The 25,255-nt window shown below is 37.9% G+C and overlaps 1 protein-coding gene across 2 annotated transcripts in view; it reads left to right on the top strand.

Annotated features, from left to right (window-relative positions):
• Positions 1-25,255, top strand: part of DROSHA (drosha ribonuclease III) — an 80,432-nt gene that overhangs the window by 48,000 nt on the left and 7,177 nt on the right. For both annotated transcript variants that reach the window (XM_037380327.1, XM_037380328.1), the window contains 14 exons: positions 243-381; positions 1,037-1,097; positions 3,028-3,087; positions 4,958-5,057; positions 7,741-7,843; positions 10,308-10,378; positions 11,451-11,495; positions 14,423-14,580; positions 15,407-15,512; positions 19,120-19,261; positions 20,224-20,306; positions 20,420-20,523; positions 22,608-22,700; positions 23,501-23,547. In XM_037380327.1, the coding sequence (XP_037236224.1) occupies positions 243-381; positions 1,037-1,097; positions 3,028-3,087; positions 4,958-5,057; positions 7,741-7,843; positions 10,308-10,378; positions 11,451-11,495; positions 14,423-14,580; positions 15,407-15,512; positions 19,120-19,261; positions 20,224-20,306; positions 20,420-20,523; positions 22,608-22,700; positions 23,501-23,547 (1,312 nt within the window). The remainder of the gene's footprint in view (positions 1-242; positions 382-1,036; positions 1,098-3,027; positions 3,088-4,957; positions 5,058-7,740; positions 7,844-10,307; positions 10,379-11,450; positions 11,496-14,422; positions 14,581-15,406; positions 15,513-19,119; positions 19,262-20,223; positions 20,307-20,419; positions 20,524-22,607; positions 22,701-23,500; positions 23,548-25,255) is intronic.

Raw genomic sequence — 25,255 nt, 5'->3', positions numbered from 1 at the left:
TCATTTAAAAAAAAATATTGAAAGTTAATTAGTTAAACCAATGATTGGGTATAAATATTGCTTTCTGACATCTGAAATAGTACATCCTACATTTAAATTGCTGGATTGATTGACGACATCACTTTGTAGCCTTTCTTCAAACTAAGAAATAATTATTAGCTTTCAGTCCAAGATATATTTTTTTCTTTTATTTGCAAAAATGCATCTAAGACTTTTTTTCCCCTGTGTGTGCTACATTATAGCTTGCCATGACTCATCCAAGCCATCACTTGAACTTCGGAATGAATCCGGATCATGCTAGAAATTCCTTATCCAACTGTGGGATCCGACAACCAAAGTATGGAGATAGAAAAGTTCACCATATGCACATGAGAAAAAAAGGTATGCTGTTACACCACTACCATTTTTCTCTTACGTCACACTTAATCAGTAAGCAAACCTTTTGTCCATTATTATTTTGTTGGCCGTTGCTCTTCTGAGAGATCCCTTCAGTGAAGGATTTCTGTGATTATCCAGAGACATCAGTGAGATGTTTCTAAAAGACTGGATATTGCAAATTAATCAACAAGTAAAGAGCTGAGAAAAGCCAAGGGTAATAAATGGGAGGATGCATTTTCTTTGATTTTTGGCAAGTATTGTTTTCTTAAATTGCTGCTGAGCATGGTGAGCAAACTGGAGGGTATTTTGTAAAAACGTCTTATTAATATGAAAATATGTGGTTTGTCTGCTGCAGAATATTCCTTACCCCTTAAAAGTATACTCAGCTGTAATGAAGTAAGTTGTTTATTGTTTGTGTATTATTTTGAATGTCTTTTTCACACAAAGGTGGTATTTTTATCTGTACAATAGTACTGTAACAGGACTGCAGTTAGGCTGAGAGCATGTGTAAGGTTTATACTTGTAAGTAAACCCTCTGAATAACAGGATGAAGTTGTCTACAGTAATTACAAAGTAACATTTTTGGTAATTATTTTCTAAGCCTATTCAAACTGAATTAGTGATGGTTTGTTTCATAGTGTGTTGTTTATATTTCTAGGGATAAACACGCTGATAAATATTATGTCCCGTTTGGGACAGGATGATCCAGCTCCTTCCAGGTAATCAAAGTTATTATTTGCAAGTAGGGAAGATGTTGGCAGAAGGAGATGTTTAATGGAAACAGCCCACTTTACTGTCAGCAACAGCTTTGGCAAATAATTGAAATGAAAAGTAATTTTAAATTGACTTTTATATTATGAAGATGTGCTGAGCCTCCATTAGCAGTGACATAGTAAATGTTTGGTCATGCCTGCAGAAAACTCCTGAGGAAGGTTTTAACAGATAATTTTATAATTTTGTTTATCCTTGAAATGAGGAGGACTAAAAAGTTAAATTCTTACTTTCTGCAAAATAAAAAATAAGATTTGTTGTTGTCTTTGCTATAAATTGGATTCTCCATCATGTTTCCTCACAGTAGTACCTTCCTGGCATGACAGCTTGTTAACTTGACTGTGATACTTTACGTGGGCTTTGCTGATTTACTGGTCCAATGTAAAGACATATGCAAAAAACATTAATGTTGTAATGTAATAATCCTTAAGTGACCGCTAAGAATTCTGTGCACATAAATAATGTTTAAGATGCATTTTATAGCCACAGGCACCATATTTAGCCAAAGAGAATAAACAAATCTCATAGGGCTAATGCAAGAAACAGTTGCACGTGGAATCTCCTAAATGCATTTTCTAGAGGGCAGAGTGTATGTATTTTAGTTAACTAGTGTTACTGGGCCTTTTAAGAGTCATCATTTTGGAGGAAGCTCGGGAATGGGAGAAGCTGAATTCTGAGTAAGTTATTGTTGCAGCCTTCCTCAAATGCTGTTCCAGCTAGATCGTGCCCTTTTCTTCAAGAGTGAGCCACAAGCTTATTTAAGCTCTCTTAAGATAATGTGAAATAAGGCTAAATTGCATTAATTCTCACAAAATAACACAAATATAAAGTTCACTTCTGAGAGCTGTGTTTTCTGCTATGTTGCTACACAGAGGAATCGTAGTGTTGCTCATGCTTTGTTTTGCACGCAGCAGAGGTACTTGAATTCTTTCAGCCCATAACAAAGGCCTGCTATTTCAGAAACTAGACTAACTATATGATTGTTGGGGGAGTGCAGATGACGGTAAAAGCTGTCAAACACTTGAGAAGGATCTTTTGGGTTAAATAAAAAAAGAAAATCCTGTGGCAATGGCCTTGATTCTGTTACAATCATATTGGAAGGCAAAACGGTGCTACTTACGTGCTTTGATGTGTAGAGCAGAAATTTGTACATATTCGAAGACAAACTGTCATTTTTTTTCAGTTGCTGTGTCCTGTTAGTCCTGTGTTATATAAGCAGGCAAAGAGCTTGAAGGAAACAAAACTTTACGCAAAACAAAGGAAAATTAGGAGCAGTGATAGAAGAGATGGAAAACACAGGAAACAGAAGATTCTGCTAGCTTAATGGCATCTTTGAATACATCTTCTTGTACAGCCGTTTTTTCTTTTGAGCTCAAAGGAAGTTACAGAAAACAGGGCATTTAATGCTGCTGTGAAAAATGGAAGGACTTTACTCCCTTGTAGCTCTGCCATACCAATGAATCTGTTGCAGTTATCATACCCTGCAGGTGTTGATGTTAATGATGTACACTTCCCTGGTTGCATGCACAAGACTGAAGACAGGCTGGTTTTTTTCAATCGCCTGGTGCCCTCTGATGGACAAAGAAACCTGACCTCAGTGCCAGTCAGCAGTGCTGTGTCTCCTTTCTCTATTTGTTAAGCTCTGACAATAGCTCAGAATGGAACGTATGAAAATTTCAAAGTCCTGAGTTTCAAGATTCATGTAATTGTTATTCTATTTTGGAAAGGTTTGTAACCCAGAGAGGGTAGGGGAGGCTGCAAGAATGTCTGTCATGGCTGATCAGCAGTCAACTCTGATTTGTTCTGTTTCAATTGTATTGTGTAAATAACCAGCATGTGTTACTTAGTTGATGATAAATCATAAAATGCCTTTTTCAGGATTAACCACAACGAGCGTTTAGAATTTCTGGGAGATGCTGTGGTGGAGTTCTTAACGAGGTAAATGAGGAATTCTTCAGCTGCCCTCACCTTTGTATGTTATTGTCGTACTGTTGGGCTTACTAAACGTTGCAGTGTCTGCTTTATGACTGTGTGTTTGCAGTCCGGCCTAATATTTAGAGCTACACGTGTACAGAGCTCCATTGAAAATTCCTTCAGTGCTGATGTACAACAAGAAAGATTACAAAATGAAAAGCTAGAGTTTCTGTTTCATGGAGTGCAATTTTAAATTGATTGGGATTAGAGACTATTCAGCTACTGACAATTTGATCTTTGTACCCATTTTTTAAAGGAAAGATATTTTTCTTAGCATGCCATTTTGTTTCCATGTGTTCTTTTTCTCTAGCTGCAAGTGAAAGGCATTTATTAGTAATATTGAATGTGCTGCAGTTTGTATATTTCCAGTTATTAGGGATGTAGCTTCCATAATGTCTGTATGTAAATAAAGAGCTGAGCACAGATGTTTTACCTCCATTGGTTTTTCTTACCTGAGTACTAGAGGCAGGCATTTTGCACAAAATAAAGACTAGAATCCATTTTCAGCTGCTTTGTTCTGCTGTTTTGAAAAGGGGAGTAGTGTTTACTGTAAAGCTTCTCTGTAGGCAAGTTCATTGTATGAATTACAGAACTGCCCTTCTATCTCCATTCTCTGCTGGCCTCTACTAGCATTAGCTACTCGGCATTAAAAGCTGTTAGTCTATATAGAGGTCTCCACTGCCCTTAAAACCCATGGCCTTTTCTGTCATACAAACGTACAGTCTAATAAGATGGAAGACTTGCTGATTAAAATGTCTTGCATTTTTCATTGTCATTGTTCATCAACCTTCAGTTGACTTTCGGAGCTAACTTTTGTCTGAATTCAGAAAAAAACTGAGCTACATTTCTGTTCAATAGAGCATGTTAGCACCTATTTAAGTCTGAAGGATTTTTTCTGACTCGACTTCAGGTCTCTGCTTTTGTGAATTGTGGTGCTTGATTAGATTGCCTCTAAGTTTTATAGCAGGTTTTTTTTTCCTTAAGTAATATTGCATCCATCTGCACTTTCCTTCCTGTGTGCTGGGTTAAAATATTTTAATAATTAGTGCCATCCACTGGCGTACTTGTGGGATGTTGAAAGTCCTCTCTGTACTGTATTAACTTTTTTCCGATGTGGGTTAGATAGTCAAATATGAAGAACATTTATCTGTTACTCATGTTGGTTGGATCACTGAATTTACTTTTTTTTTTTGTTTCTGTTTTGCAAAGCATCTTACTTGACTGATGACATATATAATTAAAGGCAGTTGAAAGCCTGTGATTTTTACACATTTTTTTTTTCTGTGGTATTAATGACTTCACACATTTGATAAATACAGATTGTTGAGTTCGTTCTTCGGCTCCATTAGCATCTGTTAAAGTCCTGTAAGAAACTTGTAAAACAAGTATTCTGAGCAGTGGTCTGGCCTGAATCGGTAGTACCACCTTAAAGCACTGACTACCTGTAGCATGGAGTTTCTCAGGGCTGAGAGTTCTCTTGTGCTTTATTTCTCAGCATCCTCTAGGTGTCAACCTTGCTGAACCCACTGCTGCTGATAGACACAAACCTTCAGAAGAGGGAACTGCATGTCATTGCAGGGATTTAGAGATCATGTGCTGCCCGGTAGAGAAAGAGCACTCTTCCTCCTCTGCTGCTAGTGCTACCCAGTCAAATATTATTGAGCATTGTTTTAATGTTTCTTTCTTTACCTTACTTCAAGCTGAGTTGCCACCTTGGCAAGGGATGAAGACCTTCAGGTCCTAGCTGAAGGAAGGGCATGGCTCCCTGGAGGGCACACATGGTTCGTCTTTAACCATATGCTGACAGATTCTGATTTGATTTTTGTTTTGCCAGTGTCCACTTGTACTACTTGTTTCCCACTCTGGAGGAAGGAGGATTAGCTACGTACCGCACTGCCATAGTACAGAACCAACACCTTGCCATGTTGGCTAAGGTACAGTTTTACACATCTCTGTATTTGACACCCATAGGTAGGATAGTCTTTGTGCATGGATTGCTTCTTGAGGGATCTGCCTGCTTTGAACATCAGTGTCTTTATAATGTTTTGTATACAAGATTTAAGATACAGGAACTCTTTTCAGTTTGAAAGTAGATTTTAAAGATTAAGTAGGACATAGTGTTTTCCCCAAAGCATGTTTTCAGAAGGAGTAGTTTTTGCAAGCAGAAGGATAAGTTTTCAGGATGCTTCTGTTGAAGGTGTGCCTGTATTTACCTTCAAATTGCACAAGTAATGAAGCTGATAGTAGAAATTCAGTGAAGAGAGAGAAACAAACTGGTGGTTTATAAAAGGACTTCCTGATAGAATATGTAGGGAGAACATGGCAGCACGTGGTAGAGGAAGTGGGGAAAAAATCATTTTGTCTGTTCCCTAAGCTACACAGTCATTTTCAGATTCAATATGTACTGTGAAAGAGAAATATGTTAGAAAGGCTTTTGGTAAAAAGTTGTGTTATCTCCTGGGGAAAACTGAGATGCCTCTGAATCTTATTTTGTTTAATTATGTGAATGAAGAACTTTTTACATTTCTACATGACACTGGAGGGTGGGAATATGATATAGAAAGTTGATTAAGTCTCCATAGGTAATTTGTTACTCTGTTATTCATACTTAATTTTGTTAGAGTGTTTTTTTAAAAAGTCTGATACTTACTGATGTAATGTATTAAGCTGTGCACCCACGCATGCATGCACACATGTCCACTGTGTACTGCTGATAGTTTTCAAGTGTTCTTTTAATCTTCTCTGTTTGTGTTCATGCAGTAATTTAAATAAGTGTATCCAGTTCTGAGATTTTGGCAAAACCTGCGTGATTTCTAACATGCCATCTTTTTCCCAGCTATCAGGAGAGGCATAGGGCAGGGAGTGAACACAAATCATTTTTGTCCAAAGCTTTCTTTAATGATTTAGATAAGCATGAATTGATGTTACTATTTTAAAAACAGCATCAGAAAAGCTCATATATTCTTAAAGTCAGTTCACAGCCCTTATCATTGTACATGGACAATCTTTAAAAAAATTTATTTCAACATTTTTTAAATTGTATTTATTTGTATTAGATACAACTGTAAATATTAGAAATATGTACATTCCTGATTTCCCAACTTACACTTTTTTCCTCTACTATATCTTATATGATGTTCATGGTTTCATCCCCTTTAATTATCCCCTGCAGTGTCATGTTGCATTCAGTTTACTTAATATTCTCAGCTCCTCAACTTCTCTTGTGCATGTGGAATGCTATTTTAATTGAAGATCAAACTATAAATTTATGTAGCTTCTAAGGGGCCTTGTAGCAGAAATTTTAAAAATAATCTGGAATGTGTTGTGGTCAAAAAATGAGAAGTGAAACAGTTGGAAAAAAAAGCTGAATGCCAGCCCCCAAAATGGTGATAAGCCGTTGGAGGTCAGTGAGACACCCCAACACCTGTTAACTTGAACAAATGACAATAATCTGTAAGAAGATTAAATTCATTATTAAACAACTAATGTTCCACTTCTATGTTGGCTTGAGTGAGTGCTCCCTGCACTTTGTAAAGCACAATGGAACATTGAAAGTGGTTATTCCCTGTGTTCTGGAGCAGTGAACAGGCTCTCATTCACTGAAAATGGAAGACTTTGTTTTTCCAGTTGGAATGTGTCTATACCATGAACCTCAAACCACTTCATCTCTACTTTTACTTCTTACATATACACCAGGAGGATAAAGTAGAAAGTTAATGAGAAATTAGTCAGTGGAAACTTACACCCAGTTAGGAAGAACCTATTCTAATACAAACTTTTCAAGATGCACAAACCTCCTCTTTAAAAATCTCAATAACAGTTTTGTGTCAAAAAGATGAATATGTAAAGAGAACCTAGTAGTTCTTGCCTGCATTTGTATAGCAAAATTATGTTATATATCTGACTTGCTACCTGAGTTTCTGGCTGGCAAGCAGAACTGTAGTTTAAACAACAGATGAATGTCAATGGTGCACATTTGAAAGGAAAGCGAAGGCTAGGTGGCACTGCGGATTAAAATATCGCTCTTCTGCTTGCAGTGCCCAGAGGCTTTTGTTGCTGCCACCTGTTGACATTCCTAGAGGAAAAGCCAGATGTTCAGTGGATTGTGTCTACCAGAGTTCTTGTTCCTCACTGTTCTACTTTATCTTCTTGTAGGCAAAATCTTTTTCCTCGGTGTTAACTCCCCTCCCTTTGAATGTCCCTTTAGCATTTCTGAAGGCAAATCACATGAGGGCAAACTACCAGCAAGAAACAGCATGTTGTACCATCCAGCCGGTATCAGGCTATTTTTCTGTCGCACCTTCAGCCCTCCTCTTGAACACATCCCTGAGTCTCACTAGTAACATGTTTTGATGTGGCTTCCCTTGACAATTTGGTTTCATAATTCCTAGCTTTCCCATGCTATCCCACTCTAGTTACGTGCCTTTGATAAACATATATGAAGTCCTCTAATTTTGGCCTATGTCTGAACTGAAACTATGAAGAAAGGCTTTAAAGTTCTCCCAAACGCAGCTGATGTATAAAAATAGTGTAATTGAATTCTAAATTCTAGTGACTAGAACTTGTACTCTTGTACTTCTAAAACCATAGTTTTGACTCTTTCCGTATATTCTGCAGAAGCTAGAACTAGATCGATTTATGCTTTACGCTCATGGTCCAGACCTTTGCAGAGAATCGGATCTCCGCCATGCCATGGCCAACTGCTTTGAAGCCCTAATAGGTAAAGCATGAGTATTTCTGTATGCAGACAGTTATGTTTTAATATGTCTTTATGCTATGTTGACTGTGATGGAGGAGACGTGGTTCTGGTTTGAGTAGTGTTAGTAAAGGTAGCCAATAGTAAAGTTTAAATTTTCCTTATCTCTTCCCATCTGCTGCATATATGCCACATGTATAGCAAGATGCGTATTAGAATGAAAAATCTCATCTTCCATATTCTGCCTGCCACGCACTGAAGGCACACCCATTTCATGCCGTTGTGGCGTGGCACTTCTGTCCATCACCGCAGAACACCATCTCTCATGTGCCACCATGGCCTGCCGCCTGCAGTCACCCAACGGGAGCAGTTCAGTCACCATGGTCTGGCAGGAAAAGTGCAGGTTCACTGCTTCCAATAGTACTTGCACAGACCTGCAAATTATAGATTCACACTTCAGCCCTGCATTTTAAACTCTGGAGCTTGCTGTCTGAATGCACCCGGCACTCCCAGCCCAGACAGCGGTCTACTTCTTCTGTGCCCTGCTAAACTTCTCCTATGAATTAAAACGAAATTTGACAAATAAGTGTTTGTCTTTTCCTTACAAATAAAAATCATGGCAATATGCCATGGCTGGTATAATAAAGCTACCAAAACCCTTTAGCTGAGGATGAAGGGGAGTTGTGTCAAACTTACTGTTGGGCACTAAGATGCTGAGTAGTGACTGGCTGTGCTAGCTGGTAAATTTATGCTGGAGAAGAAATCAAGGCTGCCTGGCCACATTTACCAGATAAGTAAGCAGTAAGGAAGAAATCCGATCTGTTACATCCACACAAGCTGTATTTTAAACAGCATGTTTTTATAATACATCACTTGTTTGAATACACAAAGCAAGATAAATCTCACTGATTTGGTTTCATATTCATCTAAACATACTGTACGTGATACTAGCTGTGGGGATGGTTTAGCCCCGATCCAGGTCTTTACATGCTGCACAGGCTCCTGAGGCATTTTGTCTGTTTTGAAAAACAGATCATAGTTGGCTTAGATGTTAATAGTTCTATGCGTTCTGCCTTGGACCAAATTGCATTTCATCTTACCAAGAAATAAGTGTTTTCTTTTTAACTATTTTGCTTTCCATGAGTACTTGGATCTTTAATTTAAAAATAAAAAACAAACAGCAAAGGAACACCAGATAGGTATTTGTGGCTTTGTTCATATATTTCAGCTTGTCTAGGATGTAATGTTGAGGACTATTTGGCAAGCATTGAGATTTGCTAAGAGAGTGGCTTGCTGTTTAACCTCCAATACAAAGTTGTTCACAAAGTTAATTGAGTAATAAGATTTTGCCAGGGCCATAGCTAAAATCTGGGAGCTAGTTAAGGGACTATAAAAGTATATGTGGGGTCTGGAGCTCCTACTTGAGAACCTTTGTAAAAGTCTGGTGGTACTTCCCTGTGATAAAAATAATAGCCAGAAGTATATGTAGGCTGCCAAGGACCTGTGTGCCTCTGGCATCATGGTCTTATCATCCCCCAAACTGTTCTCCAAAGAGTCCAGAGAAAGTGGTTGACCTAATGAGGAATTAAAAGGAAAACGTGAGGGGGAAAGACACAGCAAAGCAAACCAAGTTCTTCGTTCTTCCTGTATGTGGGAACATCGACTCCCTTTCTTTGTCTTCCTCATGTAGCTGTGTATTCCCTTTGCTTTTCTACAGATGTGCTTACAAGAACTAGTTTGAGGTTTTCAGAAGTCTACCTGTAAAGAGTTTCAAAGGAAAAAATGTTGATACTACATTTATAAAGTGCCTGCACAGATACAGAGTGTTTATGGTACACTCAAAAAATATAGCATGCAAAATATAACAACTTTGACAAGTTTTGCAGAGCTTGTTACTAAAGGGGCTAATGGAAGACTAGCGAGGGCTGTACATGCAGTTAAAAAGTACCATAATCTTCAGAAACTGAGAGATGCAGAGGTGCACTTACCAGTTCAGATAGTGTATTATTGGGATATTGGGAAGACGAGTTTTGGAATAGTCCTGACACATCATTTATATGCAGAATGTAATGTTGTTGAAAGTACAGAATAAATGAAAGTTATTCACTAGCTATTGAAATGTATTTCATGGCTTGCACTATCTACGTATGTGGTACAGTTAGCTGATTACTGGAAACTGCTTTTAGAAATTTTAGAAATAGATTGCTTCTAACCTAATTTGTGTAAACTTTGCTCTTTGACGGTATCATTTTTTATCACTGATTTAACCATGTCAGGTTTTTCTGTGCATTTTATGACCATTGATTTATGTTGGTGTTTAACATGCTTTAAATTTCTCAAGAGATTAGGTAGTACTACAGAAAGCATGCTTTTAAAAAATAATTTTATTGGAAATGAAGAAGGCGGAGATCTTTGACTTTCCTGTGCTTAGTAATTTTCCAAGTATTAATGCATTATTGACCTTTGACATGTTGGTCCCCTCATGCAGGAGCTGTTTATCTAGAGGGGAGCCTAGAAGAAGCAAAACAATTGTTTGGACGTTTACTCTTCAATGACAAGGTATTTATATATTTGTATGATTTGATTTCCATTTTCAAAATAACTGAAGACATTCTCTCTTGTCCATTGTTTTAGCTGAGAGTCACAAATGAATAGGAGTACGCCTGTTGTATGTGGTTCCTGGAAACTGAACGTAGCAGTGTTTTTAGGACAGCAGGCTCCTCAGGTGTTTCCTCAGGTGTGCTGTTGGTTGGCTGGCTTAGGCAGGGAGCGGCAGGTGGCATGGGAAACCTGCAGACTTCCATTCAGAGTGCTATTTTAATAACAGAGATGGGTGCTGTGGATCCAGGCGGCACGCTTTTGGGGAAATGATGCACATGTAGAGTGACTGTTCTTGTTTCATCAGTTAAATTGTCCCACCCCTAAAAGTTTTAAAACATATCTTCAAATAAAATACAGGGATTTCATCCAGTGTTTACCCAATTGCATAAATAAAGCCTGATCCATTCTTCCATGCTGTATCTTAGATCACTGTTAGCTGGAATTTATCCCATAGAGTGGCTAAGGAAAGTAACAAGTACGTACTTCTGGGACAATACATTTGGCTGTGGTGAGGGGATGAATTATACTGTGTTTTCTTTCTTGAAAATCTCTGACTTTGTGAAATTATAAAGCTTATTAGAAATATTCTGAAGCCTATTGTAACTCTGTTTATTTGCTGCTCGGTGCCTGTAGTGAAAGAAGCCAATATGAAATAGAAGAAAACGTGGTTGGGGTTTTTTTTCTGTTTTTTTAGTCCTTGCCTTTGGTGAAGTCAAACTTGCTACTGAGAAGTACTTGCAAATAAAGTTAGTCCTGAGGCTCAAACAAATCTTTTCCTTCCTTTAACCACTTTTTATTTGGTTTGAGGATTTTTCCACCTCTTTGAGACAAGCTAATTGGGAGAACTACAGGCAGTTTGAACAGCAAATACATGATTTTAAAAATTAGTTTGCCAGCACTATTGAATTTGCAATAAGCAGAGTCAGCATCTGAAATAGTTCAGTATTTCAAGTAATGACATTTTATTTAGTACTGTGGAATTTGTTAAATGACTCCCTTGAGCATTAAAGGCATCTCTCAATATTTGCAGGACCTGCGGGATGTATGGCTTAATTATCCACTACACCCACTCCAAGTAAGTGTATCTCTTTCTGTAAAAAATTTCATAGCTCTTATTTTCAGGGATGCATTTCCATAGGTTTCCATTGTAATGACATCTCAGAAATTGTGCAAAAAAGTAGCCAAAGGAGGCTATATATTTGCCTTTGTGTTTGGTTTTGGGTTTGTTTGTTGTTTGTGTTTTTTTTTTTAATAAATAACGAGTCTCTGCCTGTCTGAGAATTAGTCATTCACCTTTCCTTAGCTCATGTTTGATATATAATTGTGCTTATATGTTAAATCTAGTGAGAGGTAACATTTTGGTAGCTTCATGTTCATCTTCTTGAAGTTGAGGGAAAAAGGGTGCAGAACCAATCTACATACATATTTTGTTAACCTGAAATTAAGACTGAAACCTTAGTAGTTAGGAGGGCACGTTAGTTGAGTGGAATGAGTGTGATTCTGATTTTTTTGTCGTTTTGTGTGCGTGTGGACACACGCAATGATACTGTGGTTGTTTCAGTGATTCCAGTACCTTTTTATACCAAGTAAACACCAAAATTATGAAGGTGTCTGAAGGTTAATTTATCCTCCATGTATTGAAGGATACAAGTTCCCAAGCTGTTAGTTTACAAGGCTGAAAGTTGGGAGAATGATTTCCCAGCATTGTTCCCTGACTGAATTCTGGAGGAGACCTAGAGCAAGTCATGGTCACTGTAGCTTCTTGCCATCACAGCAAACATGGTAGCATGTTCCAAGCATGCCGTGGTGCTGCAAGAATGGCTGTATTCACATTGTCATCCAGTCAGTCAGTAAGGTTTTGAGGGTCATACGAACATCTGAGAGGTGTCTTTTGACCAACCAAATCCCTGATGTTTCGTGCGGTCGGTTTGACTCCTTTAAAACTTTTTATGAGTGCACCCTTCCAGCAGAAGGTCACGTTGAGTCCTCCATCTGAAACGTCTCGTATATTTGTGGGGATTTCGCAATGGGTACATACACAAAATTTTCAGCAACAAATCAGTGCACATGAAGTGTTTTTATGACTAACTCTGTGAATGTAAATAGAAAAGAATCTTAATGGGAAAGTGAACTTTTGAGATTCAGCAACAGCTGTCCTGCATGGTAGCACAAGGTCCCAAGAAAATTCTTTTTACTCTGGATTTCTTTCTTTTCTCTTACTTTATTTTAACATTTTTATCTGTGCTTTCACAAAGAAGACTGGGACTCCGCTTAGAGACTGGAGATAGTGTATGCAGCTTATAATTTTTTGCTACTACCTTAACTTGTATGATGAAAATTTATTTTCTTCCATGTCCCAGAAACCAGCCTGGCTCTCTGCTTGCCAGTAGGGGAAACACAGGCTGCTTAGGTTGGCCTTTGGGCGCAGCTAGCCTGAAAAATAGTATTTAAAAAAATTTTAAAGCCGCTGTAACAATATGACAAATGAGATACCAATTAAAAAAAACAAACAAACAAACAGCAAAAGGTCTGGGTAAGATACAGAGAACTGGGAACCTGTAACCTGTTATTTGGCAATAGTCAAGTCAGTAAAAATAGTGATTAAAAAATTAATTAGTGGTCACCTGGGTATGTGTGGTCTCTTTTTCTAAACAGTCAACATGCAAAGACAAGTCCTGCCTCACAAATGAATAGGTGATTTCAGAGGAGACAAAAAAGCATGTGATGATGCAGATGATACTGTCTGCTGGGTTTTCTAAGAGGATGTTGGAAAAGCACTCTAAAAGGCTTTTAAAAATGTGTTTTTTTTTAAAAAAAAAAAAAGCAACCCCAGTGAATACTGTCAGTCCTTACAAGATTTAAAGGAACGGCTGAAACATAAGAAATGGAGAGCAGGAGTGAAATGACCACATCTCACAAGGGATGGAGATCAGTGGCAGATTTCCCTAGGGATCTTTGCTGAAGTACAGGCTGTTCGCATCGACAGCTTAGAGAAGGGGATGAGCAGTGAGGTGGCAGTTTGTTGACAATACCAAATTATTCAGGGTAGCAGGGATAACAGCATGCTGAAGAATTGCAGTCTGATTGCGAGAATGCAAGAGTGACTAACTGTGGAATAAAAAAGCAGGTGAAATGTTGTGTAGGTAAATATAAAGGATGGTGCATGAAGAAGCAAAAAGCACTCTCAGCTCCACCTGCAAACTGACTGTTATCATCCAAGCGTGGGGCAAATTGAATGTAAATAATTAACAGAAGAGGGATAAGGAACAAACCAGAAGAGATCTTAATACCATTTTGAAAATCTGTTGCTATTCTTACTTTTCCTTTAGGCATCCTCATCTGGATGATTCTTCCTCTTATAGCTTTCTGTACAAAAGAGATGCCCAGAGTGGCTGGAGGAAATGCTTAAGCCATTTCCCAGCTCCAGAAAGCCATTTAACAGTGTCACCGCATCGAAGACATCAGATAAGAAACTGATAGGAAAAGATACTGACCCAAACTGATAATTTTAATTTTCTTGTGTTATTGTGCCCTTTCGAATTTCATATGCTAAGTATTTATTCTTGATTTTTGATAGTGAAGGAAAATGGGAGAAATAATTTGTGTTTTGTCTCATCTTGATGTGCTGTCAGTCTGCCAGCCCTATTCTAGTGATTTTTAATCTGTTTTTCAGTTGAAGACAATATGATAATACTAGAAAATTCAGACACATAAAATTGTACATGTTTTGTGCAAATAAGTAGCCCATGCTATCCACATGTAGAGACAAGTAATGTGTTATAAATGCCTCAGCTGTTAAAAAAGCATACATCAGAGCTCGCATCTTTGAGTGGTAATTATCTGAGACAAAAAGCCAGAGGAAACTGTTTTCTCAGTTCAGCTGCCCACAGAACAACTTGTTCACTGTATTCTTTGCCCTTGTTTAACAGAAGGCTTGCTTTTCTCTCAAATGTTCTGAAACGGCGTCAGTTTGTCATTATTTGCACTGAATTGTATTTACAGCTGCAGGAGTCCAATACTGACAGGCAACTCATTGAGACCTCTCCAGTTCTTCAAAAGCTTACAGAGTTTGAGGAGGCTATTGGAGTCATCTTTACTCATGTTCGGCTTCTAGCACGCGCGTTCACTCTGAGGACAGTGGGCTTTAACCATCTGACTCTGTGAGTACACAGCAAGAGTCCTCATCCTTATGTTAGTATCACAGATTGCTGTATTTGAAAACAAACTCTAGATGCTGTATCTGTTCTCCAGAAGAGAATAGAGCAGCTACATTTGCAAGCCTGTGTGGCTCAGTGTCCCATCTCTGTCAGTAGTCAGTAGTGGATACTGTGGGAAAGACTGTAGGCATTAGAGCACGATGCTGGTGTTTCTTCTGAGCTTCCTACATCGCTGATATTTGTACATCACTTCTGAGACAGTAGCAAAACATACTTGGAGGTACATATGGGCAGCGGAAACAAGTAAAATCGTGCTCTTTGGTCCAAGTGCAGCCCTTGTGTTCTGTGGTGTGTAGAGCTGCCAGGCCCTGTTTTAAAGCAAACAGTAGAGCCATTACCACTCGTTGCCTGGTCCAGGATCTCACATGAGTTTAGACCCTGATTCTCTTATTTCTTGTGAATGGACAGACCTTTTTCTCTATTGAAGTCATTGCATTCATTACTTCACTTTCTTATAAGAAATTGCAGGTAGAGACCTTATCTCATTACAAGCTTTGTTAACTGCTCTGCTCCTTCAGTTAGTCCCAGATCTGTGATCTAATATTGGTGTTTATACGTAGCTACTCTGATTTGCTTTCTCCCTGAAACAGTAATGAACTGTGTTTTCATCTCATCTGGTTAACACTGGAAAATTGTCTTAAATGCGTTTGGAAATGAGCAAGGCTCACTTTGAGGTTGCTCTTCATTTTAATTTGTGTGTGCATGCTGGTTTTGTTTTTTCCTCCCTGAGTGCTTATTGATTTTGCTGCATTGATGTCTTCCTTTTCAGAGGCCACAACCAGAGGATGGAATTCCTGGGTGACTCCATAATGCAGTTGGTAGCCACAGAGTATTTATTCATACATTTCCCTGATCATCATGAAGGGCACTTAACGGTGAGACTGCCATCAATCATGATCTCTGGAAAAGCAAGAGTGGGGTGGAGACTGAAATTATAGGACCAGCTAGTGAATTATTCTGGATTTGATTAATAAAAGAAGCCTCAGCAACCACTGCTCTTAATGAGGCTTTGTTAATTTTAAGTCATGAGCACTGCAATGAATAGGAAATGGTGATTTATGAGCCCAGTGCAATAATTTTTGTTCTGTGAAATGGATCAATAATTTTAAGGATGTCAGTGATGAAATTGGGAGATAAGACTAGTTCTTGATTAAAGATGGGTGTCTTAAACCATTTCTTTAAATAGGCACATCACATGATGTTTTTTATTCACGACTTCTAGTGTCTTCAACCTGTGGCCAGGCAGGGTTATGTTTCCTGATGAAGTTTTTACAGTCTGTTTTACTTTGGTTTTCCCGTTGTCTTCAATCTGGAGCTCCTGTAGTAGCTTTTGAATTTAATTTTACTACTGTTGTAGTCATCTGTTGTTGATTACCTTAGCCTTTCAGCCTCCCTTACTCTGAACATCCCAGTTTGGGGAACTTTCTGCAATTTACAGTACTTTAAACATAGGGTGGTAGGGTATGTAGGGTTTTTCCTGATTGATTCATTTAGTACTGCAGCTAGACAGCTGTGGCTTTGTTTGTGAGGAAGAAGTTTTCTTAGGCTTACTAAATTTTTGTTAGTTTTCAAGTCTTGACTGGAATAAAAAGCGATAAATGTATTAAGAATATTAATCAAATCTTCTAGTTAAAATTAGGAAATAGCACAGTAAGTTTCTTAGCTACTTGGAGTAACTTCCTCAAATCAATAAAGGGATGGCATTGCTAAGTCTAGCAGGCAATGTGTTTTCAAGAATGCACTTTTTGAGTCTTTTGGGCTAAAGCTGTTTACAAGACAAGAAGCTAAAGCTTTTGTTTACAAGACATTCTCGGACTAAAAGCAGTTTTAATTTTTCTTCACCATTTCCTAAGTTTCATTTACGTTTGCATGGATTGTTCTGCACTGTTCAAGAGACAGAGTAGATAAAGCCTAAACTTTGGAAGTGAAAGTTAAAAGGGGAAGCATCTTGCCAAACTAATTCTTCAGAGAAACAAAAATATAAGGCAGAAATCCAAGACTGGTGGCTGGGGTTTTTTTTGCTTTGTGGGTGACTTTCAAGAATGTAGGCATCAGTGGTCTTGTAGTAGTAAGGTAAATCTTTCAAGAACTGTTTAGCAGGAAGGACATGAAGTGTTGCTCTTAATGGGTGTAAACACTCAAAACAATGATCAGAATGTCTCAGTGTTGCTTAATTATTAGTGAGTTAGTAAGTAGAACAAGTTGCACAATCCAAGTTTGTAGGGGAAAGTACAACGTTAGAGTGGAATGGATGCTGAAAACACATAAAGATATGGAGAAGCAGGCAATGCCTAGAATGAAATTTCAGCTCCGGGGGTGTGCATGCAGTGAAAATGAAAATAGTCTTAGACAAAATGAGACTTGTGAGAAAGGAGTGTGATGATGTGGGATCCAAAGAGAAACAGCAAACACTGAGCTGTTTCTCCTGTCATCTGGGAACATAGTTAACATTCAAAGTAATAATGGAACATCAGCTGAATGATTTCTGTGGTGTTAAGGAGAATTTTTGTTAAAGATGGGAAGATTTTACTTGACTGGCAGTGGCTTCCCAGTGTCTAGTGTTTACTTGTGGAGAGATATTTGTAAATTAACTATATTTAAGAAAAAGAAAGGAGAACATACTCTTTTCTACCTGTCTTGAGATGTCCAAGTGATGTGCCAAAAAAGAGGAGGACATTTTGTTGGATGTTGGAAGATGCAGCTTCTCCAGTGCTGGCTTACATTACAGCTGTGGGTAGTAGCATGCTACATGAAGATTAGAAGAATAAAAAAAAAAAATGCTTTGTAATTAGAGTTAAACTCTAGTTGAGCACCTGTCACACATTACAGCATCTGCAGTGATGCAGGCTGTGTGTTGCTGGAGTGGAAACTAGTTCTAAAGAAAGTTGCTGGGAAGCCACAGGTACCATGTCTTGCTAGATTCCACTTGTAGAGAAGGTGAATCCTAATACAGAGCAAGTTAATAACCACAGTGTTAGAAGGATAACTGTTTGGGTTTGGTTTTTTTTTTCCATCTCTAATTCACTATGTAGTGTACATGTATGTTGCTCTTTGGTTTATGCACTACTAATCATGATTATGGGTCCCATAAAAAAAAACCACTCCTCAAACACAGCAAGAGATCCTTCTCCTGTTACAAGAAACAGATTTTTGTCATGTGATACTGCACTTCTGTCTCGTAGGTTGCATATCCTACTTAGGATTTTGTTGGGGAAAGTACTGTTGATTTATCTTAAGGACATAAAATGGAAGAATTTTGGAAAGGAACAAGTAGAAGATGAGTTTAAGCAGAGGTTAGGGAGACAGGTAATCCTATCTGCAGTCTGCCTAGTTTATGAAGTTGTGAGTATCTACTTCATACATCATTGCCAAACAAATGAGCATACTGTTCTTTATTTATCTGTTGTCAGAGATGAAGTATCAAGCACAGCAAATAAATCTTGATTTTCATAAGCTCAGCTGACATTCTGTAGCCAGGTAGCATATAACTTGGATCTAATAAGCTGAGCAAATGTGATATGGAAGACAAAGGGAAAAAAAATGTATATGCAGCTTCTCAACTGTAGATTACACTTAAACAGTGGAAAACAGAGACATTCTTCCCCTCGCACTCCTGGCTTCTGTACTGTCCTTAAATTAATGCTGTTTCATTCAAAGGAAAAAAGCGCACCTTAAGCAGGGAATCAGAAAATTGTATGAAACTCTAAAATTCCAAAATATTCCTTTAACCTATATTGTACCTTTGGCAGAGGTCTGTTTATTTATGCAGTCTGCCTTGAGCCAGGTTTAAGTATTTCAGGTAATTCTGTTGGAGGGCCAGGGGTGCTGGACGTTGTCAAACACTGAAAATGTTAGAGCCAGGTCTTTGTCAGGGGTGCATTGGCTCGGATATACTATCCTCAGTAAAGCAAACAGTACATACAGGCTGTCCAGCTATGCATTTTCTTTTCTGACCAAGGGAATGGAGTGGCTTCTTCATCTGCTTGTTCTGAAACACTAGACTGTCTTGCTTTAATGTGCATTTGTTTTAATTACTGCCTATTTATTTCTGATTTGGTGGACACTGGAGACTGCTCTATACACTCCAGAATATTGTGTGTTTATACATTGTAGTGCAAAAATGTATATAACTGTGTATTGCAAACTAGAAAAATGCAGATTAGCTGAAGAAGTACAGGACTGGTGAAGAGGTGGTATGTGATTGCAAAGAAGCTCAGAAACAAGCATTTTAAATACAAGATATATCTGGGCAAGTGATGTGTCCATAGAATAAATAAAATTTATTTTCCAGAAGGAAAAACCAGCAGTAGAAAGAACGAATGTGTGTTTGTGTAACACACATTTGAGGTGTGCTGAAACACAATAAACCAAGAAGTGAGAGGCTACAAGGATAAGAGTAACAGCTTCTCGCCAACTCTCCGTACCTTTCATATTTTGGTATTGCTAATTGTTACCATTGAGTGGAACTTTATTCTGTTGCAGCTGTTGAGAAGTTCTTTGGTGAACAACAGGACACAGGCCAAGGTGGCAGAAGAGTTGGGTATGCAAGAATTCGCCATCACTAATGACAAGACAAAAAGACCTGTGGCTCTTCGAACTAAGACTTTGGCTGATCTCTTGGAATGTGAGTTAATTTGGTTATAATAGCTTAGTACTTATGCAACTTCTTTTTCCTTGGGGCTTGTTGAAGAAAGCCATTAAAAATCCCCCAAATCACTATTAAAAATGTATGTTCAGGTTTTCATAATAATTTGACTATACCTCTGAAAACCAGATTTTTGAACACTAGGCTAGATTTTTGAAGTCTGTATGAAAGCAAGAAGGAGGCATAATTGCAGATACAAAGTTATAGGCTTAGAAATTGAGGGATCATGATGACCAGGTAAAAAGCATGTCTAGGAAGTTAAAGCTTGTGATCTAAGTTGAGCTATTTAACAGCAGTTTCCATGTTTCATTAATATGTTCTCGTCACTGTTGGAAGATAAAGTAGTTCCCTCAGCAAATAAATACTTCTCTGGTTCATTTGACTGCATTTTAGGAGGTCTCAAAATGGTCATTCCACAAAAGGGTAACCTATATAAAAATTAAATTCATTTTAGTCCATTTATCTAAGTTTGTGCTACCTTCTTTCCAAAAAAAGTGGAAACAGTGATAAATATTCTGCAAAAAAAGTTAATCTTTTGTATTTTGATAGATTTTTTGAGCTATTCAGACCCCTTGGCTTTTGACAGATCCTCTAAACAAATGGAAATAGAACACAAATAGGAGTGATTTATATCTAAAAATTTTTATGGTACCCAGTGCTGATGTATTTTTAAGTATCCATGGTCTCCTGGTTAAAATATGAGATTAGGAGCTGAGTGTTTTTTCTAGCTCTTCAAATGACAGAGTGGATTTGAGTAAGTCACTTAATCTCTTGGTCAACTTTATTTTTCCCTGTGTATGCAGGATAATAATACCATCATCACATCACTGCTGTGAAACATAATTGAATACGGCTTTAGAGTACTCAGAGATACTTGCTTCTAAAAGTGCACACCATTGACGTTCTTCTTGGATGAGTGACAATTTTTTTTTTTCCCCCAGCCTTTATTGCTGCCCTGTACATTGACAAAGATTTGGAGTATGTTCACACTTTCATGAATGTATGCTTTTTTCCACGGCTAAAGGTAAGATCAGTCAGATTCCTACTTTCCTGCCACTGTGTTTTAACACATTTCTGCATCTGGGACTTGTAGCACAATCTCTCAGTCATAAAAGCATCTTTGTGAACTTCTTACAGGAGTTTATTTTAAATCAAGATTGGAATGATCCTAAATCCCAGCTTCAGCAGTGCTGCCTGACTCTCCGGACAGAAGGAAAAGAGCCAGATATTCCTCTTTACAAGTAAGAACTGACGTCTTATGGATACAAGCTAATTGTCAGTCTTTCTTGTATATGGAGAAAGATGCGATCAGGCACCCTATGTTTTTCCCATAGTCTGGTTTTATTGTAGTTATCCAAGCCCTTCAGTCTCTCTTTGTCTGAAGATGGAAAATGCTGAACCAATGTTTTCCCAGCTTTAGGTGTTCTAAGCCATTATAAGGAAGAATTAGTAAACATTTTACCTTGTACAGTTGCAAGGGAAAAATACCATTTTTTATATTCAAGTGGAGCATTTCATTGGCATAATTTTTTATTTGTTCTTCTTCTAATGTAAGGAATGGCAGTATTTCAAATTAAATAAAGGGAACAATGGCTGTTTTGGTATGAAGTCAAGATATCTCCATTCTATTTTCAGTAATAGTATGAAGTTTCTCTACGCTTTATGTTATTATGCAAACATAATAAATGCCTTGTGTTACACATCCTGATTATAGGCTTTGTTTCTAATCCACAAAGTCAGGCACTGAAGGGCAGCACAACTTTTGGACGTTTTCTTGGCACAGTTTAGCCCACATATGTCGTCCTGTTTAGTGATAGAGAAGCTGAGGGCAATGAACCTCTTGACTTGTACACCTCAGTTAGATACCTGAAGCTGGATGGGATGGATCTCTCCCTTCTCTCTTTTAGTTGTAAAATAGCATGATAGCTATTTCAAAGAGATAGCTAGCTCTTCAAAGAGACAGTAAAAAACTTAAGATTGTATATTGCACCATATCCATTCAATTAATGTAGGAAAGGGTGCAATGTTAGCCCCCAAAAGATGAGATAAAGGCTGTGAAAGTTCAAGGATTGTGTTGTTGGGATTATTATATCAAAAAGGTATGAAGAATGAAAGTCTAAGTGCATTTGTCACATTTACTGAAATAAAGTTTTCAGTGAAATGTAGCAGTTCAGTTATAGTGACAAACAGTGCGCTTCAGAAATACCACTTTAACATTGCAACTGATGCTCTGCAAATCTGAGTCCTCAGTGTCTCTGCAATGAGGGCTCACAGCTTTGTCTTGAGTGAGGGAGATGAATACAATAAAAACAATAATTCCCAATTCTTGTAAAACCCACTGAGTATCAAGTACCAAACGTTTGTTTTGGTTTGCTGTGATGATAAATTGATTTTTATAGTACAGCTTAGAGCTAGTAATATGCTGTTATCTTCCTGTTGTCTTGTTAAATTCCTTTTCTTGGGGTTATCTGTTTCACTGCAGTCAGTACTATTGCATTTAAATTTGGGGCGGGTTTTATTTGCTCTTGTCATAGCACATAGAGACAGAATACTGTAGTTAGGTACTTTAAAAATTGATGTGAAATTGATGCTCCTTTGAAAAAGCCCAGGTAGTGGACAGAACTTGAGCTGACAGTGGGGAGAGATTTGGGACAACAGGAAGAAACAGTGGAAGAAGGAATTTGTTGCACGTCTAGGGAATTATCTTTTTTCCTTTTTAGATGGTTGCTGATGCATATCCTAGACTTTAGTTCAAATGAAAAGTTTGTTTTGTGACAAACTGTAACTTCTCAAAGCTGATGGCAGATTTCTCTGTACTGTGATGATTCAGTATGTAGAGAGCTACCATGTCCAGTATAAAGTCCTTTTAAAACCTTGCTAACTGCACAGCTCTCAGGGACTAAAATTTCAGTGCACACGTTAGTCATATTGGTGTGATCATTTGCAACTGCATAGCTATGCACAATTTATATGACTTTATTGCAAGTGTTTTCACAGTGTTTAAGCAGTTTGTGTTATATTTTGCATTTTTGCGTATAGGTTAAAGTGTAAATTTTCATGTGGTGGTCCTGAGTGAACTTGGATGAATAAATATAACCAATATAAACAAGGTGCATTTTATATAAATTTCCACTTTTTATTGTGTACCATACTGGTAACCTCTGAGTTAATGTGATTTATATAGGCTTCTTTCAACCCTTGTCGTGCGCTTTGCACTAATTCCACTGTATGGGTTGACCAGACTGAAAGCTCGGTGATTTATGTGCTGCAAAATTCTGTTTTTTAATACTTCCTGCTTGAATAAGTCACGTCTTTCTTTTTTCAGGACTTTGCAGACAGTGGGACCATCTCATGCCAGGACATACACAGTAGCCGTTTACTTCAAAGGGGAAAGAATAGGATGTGGTAAAGGCCCAAGGTATAGTGAAAAATTAATCGCATGGTGTTAAAGCTTGGATATGGCAGTACAAAGTGACTAGCCATGGAGACAGAAATGCCTGTGGTTGGCCTTAGAAAAGGAAAGCTATTGAGGCTTCTTCAAGCTATTCCAAGTTTCTGCCTCAGGAATACCTGAAGGTTTCAACATCTGTATAGTTTTGGGTCTTAAGCTTTTGTGGTGAACTTGCTACAAGGTGGCTAGCCGTGGTAACCAATTTGTGGCTCTCAGAAACTGCAGAACAGCTTCAAGGAAATGACGACTTATGTTTGGCTTTGCTACTGGATTACTGGCCAGCTTAAGCTAGCAAGTTAAGCGTGCAAGGCTCTCGGGGGTGTTTTTTTCTGATGTTATTACTTCTGGGCATTTTAGAATGGTTTCTAAAGTTGCAAAGTCTTCAACCATGAACCCCAAAGACTTTATCTTATTTTCTGCTACCAAATCTGGTCAAGGTTATAAAAAGATTGTTGGTTCCATAGCATTCACACCTCTGTGATTTTGTTCCTTTTTTTTTTCTCTCAAGTAAAAGGAAATGTTTCAGTGAAGAATGGACTGGAATATTCTGTTAGTGTTATTGATCAAAGTTTAAAAATGTGCTACTGGAGCTGTAGTGCTATTGCTCACATATTTGTGGAAAGGCAGATAGACGCTCTGGGAATTACTAGCTACTGGTTATCCAAAGAGTTTTATTACAAAGAGTAGCTAGTGAACCGCTTTGTAAGAAAATTTAGTTTCTGTGAAACTTAGATCTCGTGTAACATGTTTTTGTTTGGCTTTCACAGTATTCAGCAAGCAGAAATGGGAGCTGCAATGGATGCACTTGAAAAATGTAAGATATTTGGGTAACAAAATTTACAGTTTGCAACCTTGGTCTTTAGTGAGGTGAGGTGCAGGTTTTGTGGGGGATGACATTTGAACATGTATGGTAAATGCTGCTTCTACACAGCAGGTTTTCCTTTTAGTACTTTCAAAACAATTTTGTCACAGGTGAAATTAATATGAAACCAACAGGTATTTTTTAAAGGGAGCTGGTGAGCTGCAGAGTTTGCAACTTAGAGGGAAACCTGTGCAGTGAAGTCTCATTGGGATTTTCCACGCTTAAATATGCAGTGGGGTAACACTGCTTAGTCTCTGACTTTATGGTTGTCTCATCCTCTAATTTAGGAGAGGAGGAAAACTACTTCCCATTTGCCAATTTAGAAAATAAAATTTGATCTCAGATTGTACAGTAGACTAGGTTAAAACCTAATAGGCAGATGTAAGTCAATATAAGTCAATATTTATCTGTTAAGAATGGCTTATATCAGCTGGGGATCCAGTGATCTGTGTATGCACTCTCCAAATTATGCACGGGGTAGTCAGCAAGGGAGCAGTCCTTCATTGCAATGGAGTCTCAGATATGAAAGGAATGAGTGTATACAGATCTCTTGTACGAAATACCTTTGGTCAGTTGAGTTAAAGTGCCAGCTGTGGACATACTGAAAACAAATAGATTACAAGCATTTTGTGCAGTGGTAGCTCTCAGTTCAGAAGAATGTGGGGAGGTACATTTTTTGCATTTGATTCAAAGCAAAGACATGCAGTTCCTCAGATGCCAAAGGTTTTTAATCTGTTATCTCTGCATCTGGAAATCCCAGGGCTTAAAATTTTCAGAAGACTCTGTAACTCAGAATTTTTTTTATATACAGCTGCTAGGCATGTACTTCTCACCACCAATAAATTTGACAGGTAGGAAAATGTAACTTCCCTTCTCCACTGAATATCTGCAAAATGTTACTCGGGTGGTTTTTTGAGTATTTTTTCTTGTGACAATGTCGCTGCTCAGAGAGCTGTGAGCTTCATCTCCTGTCGGCTACTTCACAGATCTTTTCTGACGTACGTATTTGTTTGAATACCATAGACCTCTGAGGTCTCTACTCCAACCACCCCTCAAAACAGAGCCAAATTTCAAGTTAGGTCATGTTTCTCAGTGCCTTCCCACTTGAGTTTTGGTCATATTTAGGGATGGAGACTCAGCAGCCTCTATGGGCACCTGCTCTATTATATATTTGTGGAGGACAGTTTTTGGTGGTGGTGGTTTTTTTAATGCATAAGTAATTAACTTGAAGTAGAAGTAATGTACCTGCTTATATATATGATAGCCATGATGAGTTTATTACATAAATTTCCTTCTCAAAATCTTAAATGAATTACAAACAAACAGGTTGCTACCAGGCTGAGTTCTTCAGAGTTCTTAAAGAATCACGTTACAGGCACGGGGCTGAAAATGTGATTTTCATTTTATGGTGCACATGAGCAACAAAGTGTCCCAGAACACCATTAAACAAAGCACCAGTGTTTTTTAAAACAGCAGCAATTTAAAAACAATTTTCTTTTGTTTAGATTGCTTTCTGGTTTAAATAAATATACCCTCCTATGCCCAAGTTGTAAATAACTGAAGAATAAACCTTTTATTCCTGCAGTATATAATAAAAGGCAAAAAATTTCACCGGCCGATAAAACAAAGCAGTAGGAAGTCATTCTACTCTACCACAAAC

This window comes from Falco rusticolus, chromosome 3, assembly GCF_015220075.1.
Source record: "Falco rusticolus isolate bFalRus1 chromosome 3, bFalRus1.pri, whole genome shotgun sequence".
Taxonomy (NCBI): domain Eukaryota; kingdom Metazoa; phylum Chordata; class Aves; order Falconiformes; family Falconidae; genus Falco; species Falco rusticolus.
The sequence above is the reverse complement of the archived record's forward strand: the minus strand, read 5'-3'. Positions and strand labels throughout refer to the sequence as shown.